Genomic DNA, 18,894 nt, shown 5'->3' on the forward strand with positions numbered 1-18,894 from the left:
GAACTAGGATGCAAACATCCTTACGGTAAAATTATATATATATCTATGTACTTTACCTAAAAGTTTTTTTTTTTTGCTGGCCACTGATAAAATTCATTAAATTTAATGACTTATCCTTTAATTATGTTTATATATATATATATATATATATATATATATATATATATATATATCTATCTATATATATATCAACATAAAGTTTGGTGACTGTAGAATTCTAGCGCTGTAACAGCTTTTAGCTTCCATGTTCCGTAATCGAAAGATACTCCCCTCCCCAACCTCCATATATTCAGCATCACTCGGTTCCTATTTACTTATATTTACCAATTTATAAGAAGAAACAAACATACCACAACAAGAACCGCCAAACGTTACATTCAAATCCAGCGCACTGTCTGACGTCACTGTGACGTAACGCATACATGGCAACGGTCAGGTTTTTATATTTTGGAAGTTAATTTAGTGTATGTTTAACGTAAAAAGCTTTAATATGTTAATTAGAAATAATTATGATGGGGAGCCTAAATAACAAACACACAAAGAATATGAATAAGTCGCTATTAGTTTAATTTTCACGGTAAGAATAGGAGGTGGGGAAAAAATGTATCATCATGTGACTACAGACTACTTCCGGCGGTGATGAATTATCCTGCAAGCTAGGTACTGGAAGTGTCCCGGATTTCTGGAGACAGTCGAAATATTTTTAAAATATAAAATAATCCATGAAAAGTAAAGAACTTAATTATATTCAAAAGATTCAAATCAATACAGTTCAAAACCAGGGTCTATTTGATATTTATTAATCCGTTTAAAATTCATAAAATATATCATACAGTTACAACGTATGTAGTATTATGTTCATAAGATGAAAGTTGAGAGAAGAAGACTAAAGGATATGATTTTATTTAACAGATACCAATACAAGTTCACACAATTCTTATTTAGAAAAGAACAAAACTATTTTTAACACACTGTTTGCAAGTTAACTAACTTCAAAAACAGGGTCTGTTAATACGGGGTACAGTATATAAATATATAGGGCAAGGAATAGTATTTCTGAATTTCTGGAAGCTGGATTAGACGTTCGGCACTGCATAATAATGTCTGAACATTTCCACCAGATGTACAAATTGATACAGATTTACATGGTTCTTCATTACTTAATAATTCTTTTCTACCCTAGAACAGTATAAGGCAGAGCTGTCACCCACTGGATTTGAACTCAGAATGTAAAGGGAAACAACTCATTACGGCTATCGAAAAACGAAAGAGTCTCAATTCGGGTATAACAATTTTACAATAGAAAAAAATTGTATATTGGGTATAACTACAGTTTAGCGCCCCACTCTCCTCGACTTACTTTTCGTGTATGGGATGCTAATTTGAAACGAAAATTTAAAATAAGACGCGTTTTCGAGGGTGTAGATGATGAGTGTATCGACAACAATTTTCTTTTTTATATTTTCACTCGCCTGTTGTTTTTATTTCTTCTTACTTCTATTTAAAATGCATATTTTTAAACGACATTTTGCAAAAATATGTTTTCGAGAATCTGCATTAGGTAATGCTGATGTTTCATGCATGCATGCATGCATACATACATACATACATTGATTGGTGGCTCGTAGATAAAATTAGTCGGGGTGCTGCTTCAGAAAATTTTTAGCTGTTGTATTAATATTGTGTAAAAGGAAACAAACATTTAAAAAGATTATTTATACGTAAACTTGACCGGTTCGCGTTTTAGCCACTGTCGGGTAGATCTCCCCCGTGTTTTTCAAAAATCCCCCCTAAATCACAAAATAAGAGGGGAAAAATCTGTCCTATTTTTCAAATCCTGGCAGCAACAGTGAAGCTGGAAGCAGGACGATAATCTAATTCTATTCTTTATCACATTCGAGAATATAAACACGTTTTTAAGCACAACACATGCAGAGTCAAAAAGCAACACTACTTTTCACCGGCACTGCGTGAACGACAGTGTTGTCTCTCCCTAGCGTGAAGCTTCCTATCTCGGACATGTGAGCATGCGCACATGAAAGCGAGACGAATCTGTTTTTTCTCCGTCCAGCTTCGTCTTATCACTAGCGTTCAATATCTGATTCGCGTTTGGCCCTACGGCTTTTTAATGTTTCCACTGTCCATTTTTTCCTGTCTTGGTTTGTGTTTGCTACCTTGGAATCCTCTGTTTAGTGCTCAGGAAGAAACTATTCTAAGAGTGCGCCCTGCCTTATCTTCTAAACGCCTAGTTTAGAATAGAGGCAGCTGATGAAGGAATAATTCCACAAGTGGCTATTTGTTTTCCTATGTGTTCGTTTCGTTGTCTGTAGTTCATTTTTCTAACGTCCTGTACCTGAATATGCATCTATATACACATGTAGATGTAAGTATGTACATATATGTGTGTATACATGCGTATATATCCCTTGCATTATATATATATATATATATATATATATATATATATATATATATATATATATATATATATATATATATATATATATATATATATATATATATTTATATATATATGCGTGTGTGAATACGTGTGTGTGTGTGTGTACGCACATATACATGTAGAAGAACTATTAAAATAATTGTTTTTCTATTAAAACAAAAGCATTATTTTAATTAACCATTTTAATTAGCCATTTTGTTTTGTAATTAATGTTTTTTTTTTCCACTAGAAAAATTATAAATTCATTCGTTATCGAAATTTGTTACAAAATATTCGTTGAATAACAGAAAAAAACATTTGGAGAGAAAATAGTGAGATGGAAGAGTATAAACTAAATTAAAAGTTAATTAAACTGCTCGGAAAGTTATTAATTATTCCTTAACTTGACCTATCAACTATGTTTTTATTTCTCTTACCTTCTTTTCTTTTTATTCTGCTTCCTTACTACTATGTATCTGTCTTTCTCTCCCCCTCCCCCCATCTATCTGTCTGTCTGGCCGTCTGGCTGTGTATCTGTCTGTCTGTCCATCCATCCATCCATTCATCCATCCATCCATCCATCCATCCATCCATCTCTCTCTCTCTCTCTCTCTCTCTCTCTCTTTCTTCCCTCCCAATCTATCTATCTATCTATCTATCTATCTATCTATCTATCTATCTATCTATCTATCTATCTATCCATATCTCTCTCTCTCTCTCTCTCTCTCTCTATCTATCTATCTATCTGTTAACTGTCTATCTGTCTGTCTGTCTGTCTGTCTGTCTGTCTGTCTGTCACGGCAGTTAAATCTTGTCTTAGAAATTAATCTGTGCGTGCAAGCTTGTACGAGTGTGCACCAGTGCATGAGTATGTAATTGTACATGCATGTGCGTTTGTGAGAGTATATGTGTATATGAGTGTCCGTATGTGCGTGCGTGCAAGTATGTATGTGTGTGTGTGTGTGTGTGTGCATACATTTGTGTGTATGTATGTGTGTGAGTGCATGGTCCAAAAGTTTCTCCAGTGTCTTTGTGGACATGGAATGATCTCCGCCATAACATGCTCGTTGCATCGAATATCTCCGTGCATCACAAATCTGATAATCTACTCCGACACCGGAAGTTCTTTGATAATGTTCCTGATAGATTTTCCAGGATCATCATCCATAATGTTTTGCTCCCGTAGCTTTATAGTGTCCGAATGTCAAGAATGGTTTTTTTTTCTCTCTTCGATAAAGTTGAAACATCTCTACCAAAGGCTTCCAGTTCCATCCAATCTTCGAATGCAAAAGATTTTCAGCATTTATAAAGGTTGACAATTTCTAAATGGTTGTGTTCCGCACATACAGGGTGGGGCAGAGGGGACAGACGTTTTTGAAAAACTAAAAAAAATCATTAATTTTAGCTGCAAACAAATTTTATTGACATCAATGTGTTCGTATTGGATTAGGATTTGTCAGAATCAAGTGTGGAAAAAAACACCAATCATGTGGTGTCCGTTTTCATTAGTAAATTTCTAAAGATGTTCTTGGGAGTTGGCTTCGATTACCGATGCCAAGTTCAGTGGAATGCCTCCGAGCAGAGCGATTCGGACCCTGCTTTACTCTTTCACCACAACTCTCTCTCTCTCTTTCTTCCTGTTTCTGTTGTACCTGTATTTCAAAGGGCCAGCCTTGTCAAGTTTTGTGTCACGCTGAATCTCCCCGAGAACTACGTTAAGGGTACACGTGTCTGTGGAGTGTTCAGCCACTTGCGCGTTAATTTCACGAGCAGGCTGTTCCGTTGATCGGATCAAGTGGTACCCTCGCCGTCGTAACCGACGGAGTGCCACAATAATGTTTAATGGTGTTAGCAAGACAAAGGAGCGTGGAGTGGGGGGGGGCTGGCAAATCAGGTAGGGGTGTGGTGTCGACGTTGTTGGCTTCTGCTTGGGGGCATCGGTTGGCCTCAATCCGGTCCTGTATAATGTGCGTGTCTGAATTTGCATCAGTATGTGTGTGTGTGTTTTGATATGTAAAATGTCTACTCTATTACAGTCACCACCGCCATCGCCCCCGCCACAATTGCAATCAGCACCACAACGACTACTTGTCCCAGCTGCAGCACCAGCACCACCACCACCACCCTACCCCAGTCCCAGCACCTGTGTCACTAACACTACGACTAGACCCATATCCACCACCACCACCACCAGCAGCGCTCCTTATTGCAGCGCTCCTTCGGTTTTTCTAAGACCTGTAAGAAAACTTGGAAGGTTGGGCCACCTACCAGGCCTTTCTCGAAACCCTTAAAGCCACGAAATTTGTATGTATGTATGTCTGTATGTATGTATGTATGTATGTCTGTATGTCTGTATGTCTTTTTGTATACTCTTTTACTTAAACATTTGGCTGCGGCCATGCTGGAACACCGTCTTTAGTCGAAAAAAACGACTCCAGGACTTATTCTTTGTAAGCCTAGTACTTATTCTATCGGGTTCTTTTGCCGATAGTGGTGGATCTAAGTCGATTACATCGAACCCCAGTGTTCAGCTGGTACTTATTTTATCAACCCCGCCAAAAGGATAAAAGGCAAAGTCGAACGCGGCGGCATAAGAACTCGGAACGAAAAGGCGGACGAAATGCCGGTAAACATTTCGTTCGACGTGCTAACGAGTCTACCAGTCTTCCGCCTTAACACCTACATAAGGCTACATAAAATTCTATTGCTAAAAACAATTTTCTAAAAGAGTGCTTTCTTTCGGACTTGCGAACAACTGACCGATTTCACGCACACACACACATGAAATCGGTCACACACACACACACACACACACACACACACATATATATAAAGGGTAAAGGGTAAGCGTCCCTTCGGACATGAACGACCAGAGAATTGCATCTAGAAAGTTCCCCTCCAAAGTACAAGTCTGGGCAAGGTTATTCATGGAAGACCAGCAGTCGCCCATGCATACCCCCCCTCTCAACGCCACTAGTGTTATCCAAGGGAAAGGCAAAGGGGCCGATACAGCTTGGCACTTGTGACGTCGCAATTCATTTCTACAGCTGAGTGAACTGGAACAACATGAAATAAAGAGTCTTGCTCAAGAGCACAATACGCAGCCCGGTCCGGGATTCGAACTCACAACCTCACGATCGTAAGCTCGAAGCTCTAACCACTGAGCCATGTTGGATTGTCTGTCTTGCATGCTTCTTCTCGTTTTGTTTGCTCTGAGTTCAAAATCAAGCTGAGGTAGACTTTTTCGTTTCTTTCTTTTTTCATTTCTTTCTTTTTTCTTCTTCTTCTTCAATCAAGGATCGTAAATCAGTGCATCGAAGAAATGAAAGAAGAGGAAGAGTATATGTACGGAAAGAGAGAGAGAGAGAGAGAGAGAGAGAGAGATAGAGAGAGAGAGAGAGAGAGAGAGAGAGAGAGAGTAGAGAAGACAGAAGCGATGATAAAAGAGAATAGAGAGGTAACGGGATAGAAGAAAAAGGGACAGAAAACGGGAAAAAAGGATGAAATTTAGGAGACGAGAAGAAAACTATTTGCAGCAAATTTTAGCACAAGGTCGGCAATTTTAACAGGAGGGGATTCTTGAGTACATCATCTGCAGTACTTGACTGGTACTTTATTTTTAGCCGTAGAATTTAAGCACAAAACGCAAACCCGGAAGAATTGCCTCTGAGCATTTTGTCCGACGCTCTGACGATTCTACAGTCACCGCAGAGAAGATGAAGAAGACAAAGAAGAAGGAATAAGAGGCGAAGAAGAAAAAGGAGTAGGAGGAGGAGAAGACGAAGAAGAAGAAGAAATAGGAGGCGAAGAAGAAAAAGAAGAGGAAGAACATGAAGAAGAAGGAGGAGGCGAAGAAGAAGAACAAATAGAAGAAAGGAAGAGGAAGACGAAGAAGAATAGAAAGAGAAACAGAGAGTACTGGGCAGAAGTAAGGAAGAGGGTAAGAGTAAAGAGAGAGGAGGAGGTGGAATAGTAGTAGAGAAAGAGAAGAGAAAGAGAAGAAGAGAAAGAGAAGAAGAGAAAGAGGGAAAAATACAGTAAATGAAAACAAAATCAAAGAAAAGAAATAAAAATATAAAATAAAATAAGTAAAAGGTTAAAGAGTAAACCAGAGGGAAAGAAGAAAGGCGAAAGAAGGAGGAAGAGGGGGAGTAGAGCTGTAAGGGAGGGAAGAGGCTAAACAGACAACGAGAGGGAGTGGTGGAAGGTAACAAGAAACATGGGAGGGAAAGGAGGGTAAGTAGAGAACGAAAGAAGGGGAGGAATGGTTAACCGAGAGGAAGAGCGGTGGGAGGGAGGGTGTTTGGTTGTTGGAGTGATAAGCACCGAAGTTTCGTTGATGTTGTTACTCTGTCAATGTGACGACGATGGGTGGATGTAAGTACTTTGTGCTTATAGTCATACTGTGTGTGCGTGTGGTGTGTGTATGTTATGTGTGTGTGTGCGTATGACATACAAATATGAAATACATGTTATGTTATATATAGTATGTATATGTATGTATATTATATTCATAGTTATGTATATCTAATCCATGATATATATGTATAAATTATATATACAATGTATATATATTGGATATAGTTTATATAACATTCCTGTATATCTATCTATCTATCTATCTATCTATCTATCTATCTATCTATCTATCTATCTGTCTATCTGTCTATCTGTCTATCTATCTATCTAATCTATCTATCTATCTATCTATCTATCTATCTATCTATTTGTCTGTCTATCTATCTGTCTATCTGTCTGTCTATCTGTCTGTCTATCTGTCTATCTATCTATCTATCTATCTATCTATCTATCTATCTATCTATCTATCTATCTATTTGTCTGTCTATCTATCTGTCTATCTGTCTGTCTATCTGTCTGTCTATCTGTCTGTCTATCTATCTGTATGTCTGTCTGTCTACATACATAATGCAGAAGATGTATATAATGGTACACATACACACATACCTATACATATGTATACACACACACTATATATGTTTACATACATGCACAGTTTCATACATATGTCTATTTGCGTGCGTTGGTGTGTTTATGCGCTTCTGTGAGTGTGTGTGTGTATTAGTGTGTGAGTGCGTGTTTGATTGTGTGTGTTAGTGTGCGTGCGTGCTTGTGTGTGTGTGTGTGTGTGTAAGTTATCAGCCGCTAATTAACAATTTTCTTTTTGTAGCTGTTGTCATTCGGATTAAGTTGAAAACAACGAATTAGAACGGGGATCCACCCCCTTTTCTTTCTTTCTCTCTCTCTCTCTCTCTCTCTCTCTCTCTTTCTCTCTTTAACTTCTCTCCCTCTCTCTCCCTCTCTCTACCCTTCTTCAAGTCTCTCTCCCTCTCCCTCTTTCCTCAGTAACTTCACTCTACTGTTTCTGGTAAGAAATTACATATTTTTTTCCTATTTTCAGACAATGTTTTTGCTTTTCTTTCTGTCCGACTTTTCTATTAGTCTTTCTCATCTCAGTCTTCATTTCCCATCATCATCGTCTTCATCATCATCATCATCATCATCATCATCATCATCATCATTGTCGTCATCATCATCACCACCATCATCATCACCATCATCATCATCATCATCATCATCATCATCATCATCATCATCATCACCATCACCATCATCATCATCATCAGGTCCTTATCTTATTTTTGATCACATCGGGGCCCTCTTGAGACGGGTGAGAGAACGATCGAAGGAGTACCAGTTATATTACCGGGTCCTTTTAACCGACGATCCACCGCCCACAAAACCTCTGACTTTTTGTCTCTAAAGAAGTCGTTATTTATTTATTTTCGTTTTGTTGTCATCGTCATCATTGTTGTTGTTGTTGTTATTCTCGTTGACGCTGACGTTGTCGATGTTCTCATTGTTGTTGTTGTTGTTGTCGGTGGTGGTGGTGGTGGTGGTGGTACTTTTGTTGACGTTGTTGTTGTTGTTGTTGACATTCTTTTACTTGTTTCAGTCGTTATTCGACTGAGGCCATGCTGGGGCAACGCACTGAAGAATTTTGAGTCGAATGAATCGACCCTTGCACTTATCATTTTTAAAGCTTGGTACTTGTTCTATCGGTTTCTTTTGCCGATCCGCTAAGTTACGGGCACCTGAACACATATAACTTCTTTGTTGTAATGTTCTATATTTAAGAGATGAGGAATTATGTACATTATTTTTCGATTTCAAGCAATGACCTGAACAATAACAATAATAATAACAACAACAACAACAACAACAACAACAACAACAACAAAAATAATAATAATAATAATAATAATAATAATAATAATAATAATAATAATAATAACAACAACATCGAAAAATACCTTAGGAATGAGAACCCAGGTTCGAAATTTCCCCCAAGACACCTGTTGAAGGCTGGAGGGTATATCAGCCGAAACGTTGTGTTAACAACAAACAAGATGAGGACAAATATCCGTTGAATGTAAATAATGTAAATAATGTAAATAATGTTCTTTATTGTAAGTTTTCCACAAGAATTATTGCAATACACGTCATTTTTCAAGTTAAGATTTCAGTTTATATGTTTATTTATTTTGTAAAAAAATATATTGAATCTGGTATTTATTCTCTCGGGTCTCTTTTGGCCGAACCGCCATGTTATGGGGACGTGAACACACCAACACCGGTTGTCAAGCAATGGTAGAACGCGCGCGCACACACACACACACACACACACACACACACACACACGACGGGCTTCTTTCAGTTTCCGTCTACCGAATTCACTCACAAGGCCATGGTCAGTCCGTATCTCCATTTGCACACATCTATACACATGTATACACATAGCCATACATAAGTCTGTACACATTCATATTTGCATCTACATACATTTATACAAAGAACGGTATACACCCGTACACACATCTATCTACATACCTCTATATATCTGTATACACACATTCACACACACACACACACACACACACACACACAACACTCATACATATATATACATCCGACAACTGATGAAGGGTCGTTCTTTGTGTTACTTGTCCTGTTTTCCATTTGTTTTTCTCGTTGTTTGTGTATTCAACTCATTTGTTTTCGTATTTCATGTTGTTTACTGTTGGTGACATCCTGTACCCATATATGCATATATATATATATATATACATCAATACATCCATATATACATATATAATTATGCATACATCTATACACATCCATTCATACACATATCTATGTATACATCCCTACATACGTATGTATATATACACACATACGCATCCAAAAACACACGTAATCATTCCAGACCAAAGTTTCTGTTTGTAAAGAACGGATTTGAACAAACGTGTTGCTATTTACCTTTGCTTTGTAATTTCGGACTGAAGAGGCAAAGAATGTCACTAACCTGTCTCTGCTTGTACACAGGGAGATTAATGGCTCATATAAGATTCACATGCATACATACATACATACACGTATATATGTATACACGCACACACAGAGGCACGTTTATATGTACATACGCACACACACACAGGCACGTATATGTGTATATATATATGTGTGTGTGTGTGTGTTTGTGTTTGTGTGTATGCATATATGTATATATATATATTTGCATATATAAATATGTGTATGTGTATATGTGTATGTATATGTTTGTCTATGTATGTATGTATGTATGTATGTATGTATCTATCTATCTATCTATCTATATATATATATATATATAGATATGCAGGGTAGGGAATCGTCAATTAGTAATAAAATTAATAATTAACAATTTTGCCGGGTAGCTCAGTATGAAAAAACCTTTTCGGTAAAAATCATTTATAATCATAAATATATAGGGATTGACAGTAACCTGCTTCTCCAACATACTGAGAATTCAGAAATTTGTAGTTTTGAAATCAGTAGTTCTTTGACTGCTATTTCTGAATTCTCAGTATGTTGGAGAAGCAGGTTACTGTCAATCCCTATATATTTATGATTATATATATATATATATATATATATATATATATATATATATATATATATATATATATATATATATATATAATAATACAAAGAATATATATACATGTATACACACATATATGTACATACTTACATCTACATGTGTATATACATGCATATCAGGGTACAGGACGTTAGAACAATAAACTACAGACAACGGAACGAACACATAGGAAAACGGAAAGCCACTTGGAATATCCCTTCATCAGCTGTCTCTATTCTATCTAGACGTTTCGAAGACAAGACAGAACGTACTCTAGAATAGTCTCTTCCTGAGTAGTGGATCAACCCACTACACAGAGGATTCCAAGGTGGCAAACACAAACCAAGACAGGAAAAAATGGACAGTGAAAACAACATTCAAAAGCCGTACGGCCAAACGCAAATCTGAGGTAGAACGCTAGTAGTTCGTCTTGCCTTCACAGCGGCTGGAGTGAAAAGAAAGTTGACCACAGGTCACACGAGAGCAGAGAGGATGGTGGAGGGAGGAAGTGGAACAAGGAGGAAGGGACAGAAGCAGTGAAGTAGAGGCCAGGACAGAGGGGTAGATGGGAAGATAGAGGAAGACAGATAGATAAATAGATAGAGAGGATGGTGGAGGGAGGAAGTGGAACAAGGAGGAAGGGACAGAAGCAGTGAAGTAGAGGCCAGGACAGAGGGGTAGATGGGAAGATAGAGGAAGACAGATAGATAAATAGATAGAGAGGATGGTGGAGGGAGGAAGTGGAACAAGGAGGAAGGGACAGAAGGGTATAGCAGTGAAGTAGAGGCCAGGACAGAGGTATAAATAGAAAGATGGAGGAAGACAGATAGATAAATAGATAGAAAGATAGATAGATAGATAGACAGATAGATAGATAGATAGATAGAAAGATAGTCACGTCAGAATAATAGTAGACTTACTTGCAAAAAAGGACGTGTGCGTTATATATATATATATATATATACACAAGCACGCACACGCACACACACACATGTCATGCCCATCCATTCGTTGAACTAGCATGACCATCACTGACCATAAGAAAATACTGTGTATGCGTACGTCTGTGTGTCTGTATGTATTTGCGGCGAGCTGGCAGAACCGTTAGCACACCGGGTGAAATGCTTAGCGGTATTTCGTGTGTCTTTACGTTCTGAGTTCAAATTCTGTCGAGGTTGACTTTGCCTTTCATCCTTTCGAGGTCGATAAATTAAGTACCAGTCGATCTAATCGATTAGAAACCGTGGAAGTATATTCTTTGCCGCGTTAGGCATGACAAAAGACTTCCAGAAAGGGTCTTACCGGCACCACAAAATATACTGATACTCCGGCTGCGTGGTGAAGAATTTCGCTTTCCAACCATTGATTTTTAGGTTCAGTCTCACTTGGCGGTACCTTGAACAAGTGTCTTTCTTTTTCTATGGCCCGGACCAACCAATGCATTATCAATGAATTTGGGAGACGGAAACTGTGCGGAAACCCGTCGTATCTGTAAATATGTGTGTGTGTGTGTGTGTGTGTGTGTGTGTGTGTGTGCGTGTGTGTGTGTGTTCAAAATTAGCGTCGAGAATTACTCACGCAATCACACAAGCACACACATATACGCATATATACACGCATACACAGTGATGAAGAAAAAGAGGGCGAGAGAGATATGTATGTATGTGAAAAGCGTAAGAGAGTGGGAGAGAGGAAGAAGGAAAAAGAAAGAATGTAAGAAAGAAAGATGGAAAGAGGGAGAAAGAGAAAGAAATTGTGTGTGAGTGCGCGTGTGTGTATGTGTATGAGAGAGAGAGAGAGAGAGAGGGGAGAGAGTGAGTGACTGAGTGAGAGAGAGTGAGTGGGAGAGAGAGAAAACCAGACAGTGTGTGTCAAATTGTATTTATTTACAAAACTTTTTAAAAGCTGTGCCAAAAATTGCAAAACGTTTCACAAACAATAATTAAAATATAAAAGACATTTCAAGACACTTCAATTAAATATACAACATTTCCTTCTGTTATTTTTTAATAATCCAGTCGCTTTTTAAATTCAATTATATTTTTCTTTGTCAAATTTTATTAAAAACATATTCTATCAATTTTTGTAATTTTTAAAAGAAAGGTTTTTCTTTATAAATTATAATAAGTCTTGTCATCAACTATAGAAATAACATCTCTATATTATAAAAACAGACATCACACACACACACACTGTGACAAGCACAGTCGATGGACCTGCTAAATGGAACAACCAAATTTCACTCAAATCACACCTGTCTTCTTGTTCTTGAGAGCCATGAGAGCCACTGTCTGGTACTGCATCCGGGCATTTATTATTATCATCATCATCATCATCATCATCATCATCATCATCATCATCATCATCATTACTATTATTATTATTATTATTATTATTATTATTATTATTTATTTTTTTTTTTTTGCAGAAACAATGGAATTTCTTTCGTCTACTTCCTTCATAAAATGGTTAATTATTGGAAGTATTTTAACCCTTTCTAGCGCCGGTTACAGAGTCTGCGATGAGGAAAACATTCACCTGGATATTAACGAGATCACCAAACGGATTAATGGCAGCTCAGCTACAGCGTGTGTTTGGAAGGTGTCTGCGAATGAAGAATTTGGATTAAAAATATCAGCCGTGTTATCAGACGAAACTACATTTAACAACCACTCGTTCTCTTATACAGATGGTGTCGTATCCGTTCTCATTTATGATGAAAACCCTTTAAGTTCTTTCGGGTCTCGATTAATAAACCGTATCGATTTAAACGAAACCGATGTCACGAAATCATTCTTGACTAACAGGAGCGAAATTTGGATGAAAGTTATTCACACCAACAATTCTTTGGAAGATATTAGTAGACATTCTTTGTCGATAATTTATCAGGCTTTTTCTGCCAATCAATGTCGACTTCCGATTAATTTTACCATTGGTGGTGCAAGTAACGAAACCTTTTTTCTTGGGTCAGTTTTAAATGTTACTTGTGATAAAGGTTTTCCGTCAATGGAAGCTCTTATGTCTGTTGTTGTTTGCTTAAAGAACGAAGATGGAATTGCTGTATGGAATGACTCGTTTGCCGGTTGTTATCTGGAAACATCATCTAACACCAACAACAACACTTTGTTAACCAATTCTTCCGACTTGCAGCCTCAGTCACCGGTTACAAACGCAACAGAAACTAAAACCAGTCCAGCAGAAAACAGCAACAGTTCTTATTTAACCTGTAGTCAAATTTTCACCGATTTTTCAGCCAATATTTCGTTCAATATTTATCGATATAACACGTCTGTATGTAATTTCACTATCGATGTCCCCGAAGCTTCGTCTTTGGAAGTTACACTTCATGAAAACGATTTAATTTCTTTCGTTGAGATATCAGGGCATTTTCTCAAAGAATCTTTTAATTTGATAATCGATGATATTCCAAGAATATTAGAACTAAAAACCAATAAAGTTTCTATAATTTACCATATTTCGAATGAAAATAATAATAATACTAATAAAAATGACACATGGATGTTATTGAGTTATTTGAGTAAAGAGAAAGCTAAAATGTGTGACCCCGTCAACCCACCTAAACATGGTTATATGACCCTGACTGATAATTTCCCGGGGTCAGAGGTCATTTTTTTCTGTCCTGCGCATCACACTTTAATAGGTGACAGTAAGACACGGTGTGAAAAATCCGAAAACGAAACTTTTCACTGGACACATCCGACACCTTTATGTCGGTGCGGAAATTCTTTAAATGTCAGAGACTGGTCGTTTTCAACTGCCGAACTAAGTAATTTAACTGTCATTGGTGGAACGAACTGTTCTTGGAAACTAATGAACGAAGATGAAAGCCTTTATGAGATTTTAATCGAATTTAACGACATCTCTTACAAAAGTTTATCACTAACAATACAGGACTTGAACCAAACTCGGGAATATGCTTTTGACCATTCTGATTCTTCAGGTAGCTACAATTTCACCACATTGTCTCACATTGTTAATATTTATATCGATATCAGTGCCAACTTTCTCACGCAACGGGGAGACTTGGAGCTGTCATTACGTAGCATCGAACCTAGAAAAACCTGTGTCATTCCCTCAATAAACGATGGAACAGTTAGAGTGGATACTTTAACAGAAGGATCGATTATTGATTTTTCCTGTAATCCAGGTTATACGATTATTGGAGAATCAAAAGCTCTTTGTGCTTGGAATAATGTCTCAGGTTCTCTAGAATGGTCCTCTGCGATTCCTTCATGTATTCTTTACACTTGTTCAGAAGACAATAGAACAAAGAATTCGACATCTGGGATTATAATCAGTCCAAAATCTCTAAGTGGCACTATTAGCCAATACCAGAATTGTACATGGATTATCAATAATTCCATTCCTGGAACTCACACAAACCTCTCTCTTCTCTATTACCACTTCCCTGTTAATCCAGTCAAGCCAGTATTTCTACGCTTTTTCGAAGTTTATTCCAACGGTAGTGAAATTTTACTCAAAGACTTCTATAATAATACTTTGGAATCGGAAACGTTTATCAGTAATTCCGAACAGACCAAAGTGTATTATCGCGGACCGGTGCTTCCTGCTGTTGCGTACGAAGGATTCGAAGTTGTGTATTGGATGCAAAATACAAGCGAATCAAATCCAAAACCCGATGAAGAAATCAGCAATACCACCCTCGCCACCAACAGTACCATCGATGCCAATGCCACCGTCGCCACCACCAACGCCACCACCGATATCTTCGACATCACCACCGATGCCATTATCGACACAACTACCACCACCACTGCCTCCACCACTACCACCACCACTGCCACCCCCACCACCACTTCCACCACCACCACCACCACCACCACCACCACCACCACTTCTACTACCGTCACACCCACCACTAATAATACCACTACCATCGCTGCCAACGATACCATTCCCACATGGCCGCTCTATCCTACATCCTCGACTACAGGGAAACCAATAGTTACAGGAAGTTCACAGCGAAGACAACCAATCACGCCAGTAAGTTAATTATTCCCACATTCTTAATTAATGACTAACGCACTTAACGCATATCTATCTATTTATTTGTTTATTCACTCATTAAAAAAAATCTTGTTTCAGTCAGTAGACTGTGGCCATGCTGGAGCATCACCGCGAAGAATTTTACTCGAACGATACACACACACACATATATATATACGACGGGCTTCTTTCAGTTTCCTTTTACCAAACCCCCTTAGAAGGCATTGGCTAACCCGAGGTTATAGTAGAAGACACTTGGCCAAGGTGTCACGCAGGGGACTGAACATGGGACCATGTGGTTGGAAAGCAGGTTTCTTACCACGCAGCTCCTCCTATTTATCTTAGCTTTCTTTCAGCTTATTCCAGTCATTGGATGGCAGCCATGTTTAGACGCCGCCTTAACAAATTTAGTCGAATAACTTAAACCTATTCATCGGTTTTTACATTGATTTCTCTTGCTTCTAATTTACACTTATTTTCCTATTCCTTCCCACATTGCATTGCTCTTGTTTGACTCACAATCGTAAAGTCATGAGTTCGATTCGCGGCTTACACACACGCACGCGCACACACACACAATATATACGATGAAAGCTTGCATGTGTGTGTGTGTAGATTAGAAATATATTTATAAAAATCCTAATTTTTAAAGGAAATTCTCATGTATGTATTCTGCCCATATTGCTTACTTTGGGACTTTATATGCCCTAATATTAAACAATTTTCTATTGTCAATATACGATGGAAGCTTATAATTATATTAACATAAATTCTTATATTTTATTCCAGACTGTTCCAAGAAAAATTGATGTTTACGTCGGGAATGACACACTAGCTGGAACCAAACCACCCGTGCCTGCACCGAAGGTCGATGTCGGCGCCATCGTTATCGGAGTCACACTTCCTGTCCTCATTTTGATGGGGATAGGAATCGCTATTTACATTTGGTACAGGAAGAAATATCCAGTGAGAATGATTCTCGGTAAAGAATTCCAAAATTTCACCAATCCACTTTACGTAAAAAGCACGAATTCCGTCGAAATTAAGATAACATCTCATTCACCTCCAAGCCTTGTAGTCAAAAACCCGAATCCATCAATCGTTCCAGGACAAGACAATTTAGCATTCGACGATGAAACAGACAGCTCAAAAACTACAAGTGTCGGTGAAATTTCTGGAAATTCTCCTCAAGAAAATAAAGATTCTACAGATGTAACTGTATTGTCAAAAGACGATGCAGACGATAAATCTGTTGAGGAAATAGACTTTAATCCTGAAACCAATATTAATTCCATTTCAAACGACGATGACTCTGATATTGAAATAGTTTCTAAAGAGAGTTCGACCACTTCGGAACCGGCTCTAATTTCAATTTCCGAAGATCATGAACAAAATACAGAAGTTGTTCCTGAAAATGCAAGTTTGGACCCTAATATGGTCTTAGTTTCGTTATCTGATGACGAGATTGATAGAATGGGTGAGATGGAGGTCGTAGATTCAAACCCAACTCTTAATTTAGACAATCTTCTTGTATCGTTTACTGACGAACCAAACAATCAATAGCGTTTTTAGCTTTAGATATATTGACTGATTTGAAAGTTAATGTTGAAACAGGCTTTCAGTTTTGACATACAGGAACAACCAATAAATATATTTTTCACTAAAACCATTTTTTTCTAGTCTTTTATTTCAAACCGACAATTTTTTAACAGTCGACACCCTACCGTTTCTACGTCTAATATCCAAAAAATCTGAAAAGACGATCGTCTGTGACTGTCCGTCTTTCTTCAGTTTCCAATTTGAATGGTCATCTAATATTCATGAATTGTATTCTTGAATTATTTTATCTTTCACTCAATAACCAGGTGTGGGGGGGGGGAATGATAAAAAAGGTAAAAGAAATATATACATGAATAATTTTAAAACAACAAATCTTTATTGAATGTAAATTAAAATGACAGATTGCAACTGGAAGATGCAGACGATATCATGATTTATTTAAATGTGTCTCTTCTGATATTTGTTTCTATGTAGTTTCTACTCTAGGCACAAGGCCCGAAATTTTTGGGGAGCAGGGCCAGTCGATTAGATCGACCACAGTGCGTAACCAGTACTTAATTTATCGACCCCTAAAGGATGAAAGGCAAAGTCGACCTCGGCGATATTTGAACACAGAACGTAAAGAAAGACGAAATACCGCTAAGTATTTCGCCCGGTGTGCTAACGTTTCTTATTTCTTTATTGCCCACTCGGGGCTAAACATAGACGGGACAAACAAGGACAGACAAAGGGATTAAGTCGATTACATCGACCCCAGTGTTTCACTGGTACTTAATTTATCGACCCCGAAAGGATGAAAGGCAAAGTCGACCTCGGCGGAATTTGAACTCAGAACGTAACGGCAGATGAAATGCTGCTAAGCATTTCGCCCGGCGTGCTAACGTTTCTGCCAGCTCGTCGCCTTTAAACGAAATATTAACACAGTTATAGCTCTCTTTAATTAGGTTTCTGGGTACTGAGTGAACGGGTAGATGAGTGTATATACATACATACATTTCGGATATATGATCCACTGACGATATATATATATATATATATATATATATATATATATATATATATATATATATATACATATATATATATATATATATATATATATATATATATATATATATATATATATATATATATATATATATACATGTATATATTGAGAGAGAGAGAAAGATTTATAGTTGATGTGGTTCTCTCTGTGATTGGTCTAAAAGATGGTTTTAACAGGCTGAAAACGAATACCGCCCTACTAAAAGGAATTCTCTAAAGGAGATTTAGTGAAATCTGAGACGAATCTTTGTGGCAAAAGCCATTTAATAAATTTCTTTTAGAGTCTCTTTTTGCTTCCTTCTCGCCTCTTCTTTCTCCCCTTCCTCCTACTTCCCTCTTTCTTCTCACCCCCCCGTTTCTCCTCGTCCTTCTCCTGTCGTCTGCCTTGTACTTACTCGGCTTTCGATGTCTATCAGCTAGGAACAAGATTATTTAGCACCCAAAACTACAATGTCCTCCATTCTTATAATGTTTCTTTAAGATCGGTGCTGAGCTGGCAAAAATAAATAAATAAAAAGTGAAAAATTAAAATATGAAAAAAAAAAAAAAATGAATAACATGCGTGGCTAAGTGGTAAAGAAGCATGCTTCCTTGCTTCATTACCATCCGCATGGTTTGAGGTTTAGTCCCACAGCGTGGTACTGAACACTTCGGTAAGTGTCTTCTACTACTGCCTCGGACTGATCAAAGAATTGTGAGTGGATTTGGTAGACGGAAACTGAAAGAATCCCAGTCGCGGTCTCAGGAATTTTTCGAAAGGAGGGCACAAGGTCAGAAAGGAATACAATTCAAAGAGAAAAGAGCGCAATAACATTGCTATACCTCCGGAAAGGGAAGT

General features: G+C 37.7%; 2 protein-coding genes across 6 annotated transcripts in view; one reads left to right on the top strand and one right to left on the bottom strand.

Annotated features, from left to right (window-relative positions):
* LOC106880593 (uncharacterized) overlaps positions 1–511 on the bottom strand; it is a 17,316-nt gene extending 16,805 nt beyond the window's left edge. The window contains exon 1 of one of the 3 annotated variants that reach the window (XM_089365653.1): positions 351–511. The gene's annotated coding sequence lies outside the window, so the exon portion shown is untranslated. Of the gene's footprint in view, positions 1–56; positions 81–350 lie in introns of those variants that run through there. The other 2 variants (XM_089365652.1, XM_089365654.1) reach the window with 2 other exon arrangements.
* The window catches only part of LOC106880596 (CUB and sushi domain-containing protein 3), a 20,250-nt gene extending 3,135 nt beyond the window's left edge, over positions 1–17,115 (top strand). Inside the window, exons 1-3 of one of the 3 annotated variants that reach the window (XM_014930604.3) lie at positions 6,788–6,817; positions 12,850–15,446; positions 16,239–17,115. In XM_014930604.3, coding sequence (XP_014786090.1) covers positions 12,855–15,446; positions 16,239–17,012 — 3,366 coding nt within the window. In that variant the 5' untranslated portion in view covers positions 6,788–6,817; positions 12,850–12,854 and the 3' untranslated portion in view covers positions 17,013–17,115. Of the gene's footprint in view, positions 1–6,787; positions 6,818–7,463; positions 7,827–12,849; positions 15,447–16,238 lie in introns of those variants that run through there. The other 2 variants (XM_014930606.3, XM_014930605.3) reach the window with 2 other exon arrangements.
* The last annotated feature ends 1,779 nt before the right edge of the window (positions 17,116–18,894 follow it).

Source organism: Octopus bimaculoides, chromosome 18 (assembly GCF_046866305.1).
Source record: "Octopus bimaculoides isolate indiv1 chromosome 18, ASM4686630v1, whole genome shotgun sequence".
Lineage (NCBI taxonomy): Eukaryota > Metazoa > Mollusca > Cephalopoda > Octopoda > Octopodidae > Octopus > Octopus bimaculoides.